At 36.4% G+C, this 4,005-nt stretch overlaps 1 protein-coding gene across 1 annotated transcript in view; it reads left to right on the top strand.

Annotated features, from left to right (window-relative positions):
• SDHAF4 (succinate dehydrogenase complex assembly factor 4) overlaps positions 1-3,538 on the top strand; it is a 13,694-nt gene extending 10,156 nt beyond the window's left edge. The window contains exons 3-4 of the mRNA XM_014547342.1: positions 2,800-2,955; positions 3,110-3,538. Coding sequence (XP_014402828.1) covers positions 2,800-2,955; positions 3,110-3,219 — 266 coding nt within the window. The 3' untranslated portion in view covers positions 3,220-3,538. The remainder of the gene's footprint in view (positions 1-2,799; positions 2,956-3,109) is intronic.
• The last annotated feature ends 467 nt before the right edge of the window (positions 3,539-4,005 follow it).

Raw genomic sequence — 4,005 nt, 5'->3', positions numbered from 1 at the left:
ACTTAGCCAGCCTTCCTGTGGTTCTGGGTGATGTCCGTTCCGTCTTTTAGTTGTATTTTTGAAGTGGTTGTTCGAGGCAGCAATCTCTGGTGTTTACCTATGCCGCCATCTTGGGTGTCCTCATCAGATTATTGAGGCTTAAATAAGGTATCATCTTTTCAGCTGCTAGCACAGTGCCTGGCACAGAGGCATCTAACACAGCTTTTACTTTTATTATAGTTAGTATATTTGCATCACTTAAGAGGTAAAATTTTTAGCCTCAGATTTTTATCTATATTATAATTGGTAGCCAGGGATGTATTCTGTGACATTTTTATGATTTTGCATAAATGTAGAAATTCTACAGATTTAGAACATACCAAAATTACGTTTTATCATTTCAGGCTTTCATTTAAGAGACTTTTTAAAAACTTGCAACAACAACCAAGCCTAAAACAAGAAGTGCTGATTTTAAAATATATTTTTATTGATTTCAGAGAGGAATGGAGAGGGAGAGGCAGAGAGAAATAGAAACATCAATGATGAGAGAGAATAATTGACTGGCTGCCTCAAGCACGCCCCCTACTGGGGATGGAGCCCACAACCTGGGCATGTGCCCTTGACCAGAATCGAACCTGGGACCCTTCAGTCCACAGGCTGATGCTCTATCCACTGAGCAAAACCAGCTAGTGGGCAAGAAGTGCTGATTGTATTGTGATGAGTTGAGCCGGAGCACACAGTTTCCAGTGGCTACTTGTATGTATTAAGTACTAGCTAATTTTTAGGCTTCAAAGTGAGTTTTTTATTGTACAATAAAATATACTTAATTAGCAACAAAATGCAGAGACTACTTATTAGCCAAAGTAAATGTAAAATCTGTCCACATTTAGAATCTTAATATGTAATTGTTGAATTCTCCTTTCTGTATATCTGTATTATTACTGAACTATCTTTCTTGCTTTACTGATTAGTGATAGATTTATTGATGAATAGATATTTGGCCATCAGGTGATGGACAGAAGTTTCTATTATGGAGACTGCATAAACTTGCTAAATTGGGATATAAGGTCAAATTATAAAGAAACCTATATTTCAGATAACATGACTAATTGATTTTTATATCCTGTTATTTGGACTGAGAAAGTCCTTCAGTTGTGCATTTTCAATGTGTTTTCTAGATAGTCAGCCATTATAAACCAAGATGAGATTATTATATGAAACATATTCATATAATCAGAAATTCAGATTTGTATGTTTTCCATTTAATTTCTAAATAAAAATAAATGCTGTCTTATAAGATACTATTACAGGTTTTTTCTCTTTAGTCTTTTAGTATATGTTTAACTAAGTCTTCTTATGAGGAGATAAGAAAAATAAAATATACCTTAGATATTGGAGTTTGGACACAAAATAGTCTGTACTCTAAATCAATAAATAAGTAAAAATTTTAAATAGATAAGTGTATTTATTTACTTAAATATGTACAGAAATTTTTTTGCTTGACAGAATTTTTCTCAGCCAATTAGTATCATAAATATGAAGTATTTTATATTAGTGACCATGTAGATGGAAGGAAACTATATTAATTCTGTAGATCATTGTCATAACTTTATTAAAATATTAATCAATAAGTTAATGAATGTAGCCCTAGCTGGTTTGGCTCAGTGGATAGAGTGTCAGCCTGTGGACTGAAGGGTCCCAGGTGTGATTCCGGTCAAGGGCACATGCCTGGGTTGTGGGCTCAATCCCCAATGTGGGGCATGCAGGAGGCAGCCAATCAGTGATTCTCTGTCATCATTGATGTTTCTATATCTCTCTCCCTCTCTGAAATCAATAAAAATATATATTTTTTAAAAAGTTAATAAATGCATCTGCCTGATACATTTAAAAAATTTTAGGAATAGAGGCCCATGATTAGAATCTACACTAATAAAAGAGAAAGATGCAAATTGACCATACCTTTGTGATGCCCACCAGCCAGTCAGGAATGAGTATGCAAATCAACCCAACAAAGTTCCACACCGCCCCAGCCACTCCGGGCCTCTGAGCAGCGTGGGAAGGCTCCGGGCCAGAACGAAGGCGGAAAGGTGGCTCCAGTTGGAGCGAAGGCGGTGCCGGCAGGCAGGGGAAGGAAGGCCCATTCTTGCACGAATCTTCGTGCATCAGGCCTCTAGTGCACCTATAAGACTACAAAATACAGTCTCTTGTGACTTCTAGAGATTTCAATATTAAGTATTATAATTGAGAAATTCACACTAATTAGTTATTCAGAATGATCTGATTCTTGGCATTGCTTCAGACAGGAATCAGTGTTTAAAACTGATTCTAGCCCTGACCGGTTTGGCTCAGTGGATAGAGCGCCGGCCTGCGGACTCAAGGGTCCCAGGTTCAATTCTGGTCGGGGGCATGTACCTTGGTTTCAGGCACATCCCCAATGGGGAGTGTGCAAGAGGCAGCTGATCGATGTTTCTCTCTCATGGATGTTTCTAACTCTCTATCCCTCTCCCTTCCTCTCTGTAAAAAATCAATAAAATATATTTTTAAAACACACAAACGGATTCTACTATTTTGATAATGGTTAACCAGCTTATTTCAAAGCTCTTCTTTTCACACTGATAACATTGGTTGGCTCCAAGGAAAGGAAATGGCTGTCTGGAAGATATGGACCGAGGGAAGAATTTTCACTGTGTGTCCTTTTGTACTGTATGAACTTTGACAAATGTGAATGTATAAACTAAAAATAAATTAAGTAAAATTACTAAATTTTTAAAACAGAATAAATGAACAGCTTCTATTTTTCCACTATCATCACTCTGCTAGGATCCCCCCTTCTGTGTCATTCTTTGAGGAATAGAAGTTCTTCTCAAGGAGAAAAGTCTGAGCCTATCAAACAACCCCTTAAGAAGTCAAAGTTACCACAAGGTCGTTTTGATGCACCAGAAGATGATAACCATTTAGAGAAAGAACCACTGACCAGTAAGTACAGTAAAGCTGCTCACATTTCAAGACTGCACGGTAGCTTAGTCATGGTGCCTAGCCTCCTAACTGCATAACTATGCAACCTTGTCTTCAAAATTGACCATCATGTTTTTCCTATCTCTATTGACTGCTTTGTTCACATCTTCTTCAGAATTTCCAGATGATGTTAATCCTGTTACCAAAGAAAGAGGTGGACCCAGGGGCCCGGAACCTACCCGATATGGAGATTGGGAACGAAAAGGACGCTGTATTGATTTTTAAGCCACATATTCTTTAATCTCATTATCTTTTTCTGAATACATACATCTGAATTAACTTATTTCTGATTATTTTCTTTGTGCATATCCTTTAATCTTCTAATTTCTATAATGTATTTGAAAGTATATATGATGGCTTTGGAAGAAAATATGCTGCTATAAGTGAGGATGGGGAAATATTTCTGCATTAACACATTAATTTTAACTTAAATGTATTGGGGTATATAAGTGATGATTAGAATTGTACACTTCTTTCATCATGTCTTAGTTTAATCAGCTGCTTATCAAATGAAAATGTAAATAAAGCAACTTTTAAAAAATGATTGTATTGCCTTGTGCTAGATGATATTGACTTTTTAAATGTGAGTTAAGTAGTGCATTATATTTGAGAAAGCCGCAGTAATAACAGAAAGTTTTTAACTTGGAGCCAAATTACTTGGGTACAAATCCTGGTTCTACTACTTACTAGCTATGTGACCTTGGGTAAGTTATTTAACTTCTCTATTTTAGTGTCTGTATGTGTAAGTTGGAGATAAAATTAGTTCCACCACACTGAGCAGTTGAGAAGATTTAGTGGATAAAAACCTGTAAACCACTTGGCATAATACAAAGCACATACATCTCAGTAATGTTAGTTGTCCTTAAATCATGAATGTATTTTGCCAAGACTCTCTGCTTCCTGCAAGGGGGGATGGGGGAGGGATTAAGAAACCGAAATTTGAAATACAGTGGAACCTCAGTTCTTGAACTTAATTTGTTCCAGAAGCGATTTGTTTAAAAATCAAATCAT

Source organism: Myotis brandtii, unplaced genomic scaffold (assembly GCF_000412655.1).
Source record: "Myotis brandtii unplaced genomic scaffold, ASM41265v1 scaffold471, whole genome shotgun sequence".
Classification (NCBI taxonomy): Eukaryota; Metazoa; Chordata; class Mammalia; order Chiroptera; family Vespertilionidae; genus Myotis; species Myotis brandtii.
This window is presented reverse-complemented; position numbering and strand designations above follow the sequence as displayed.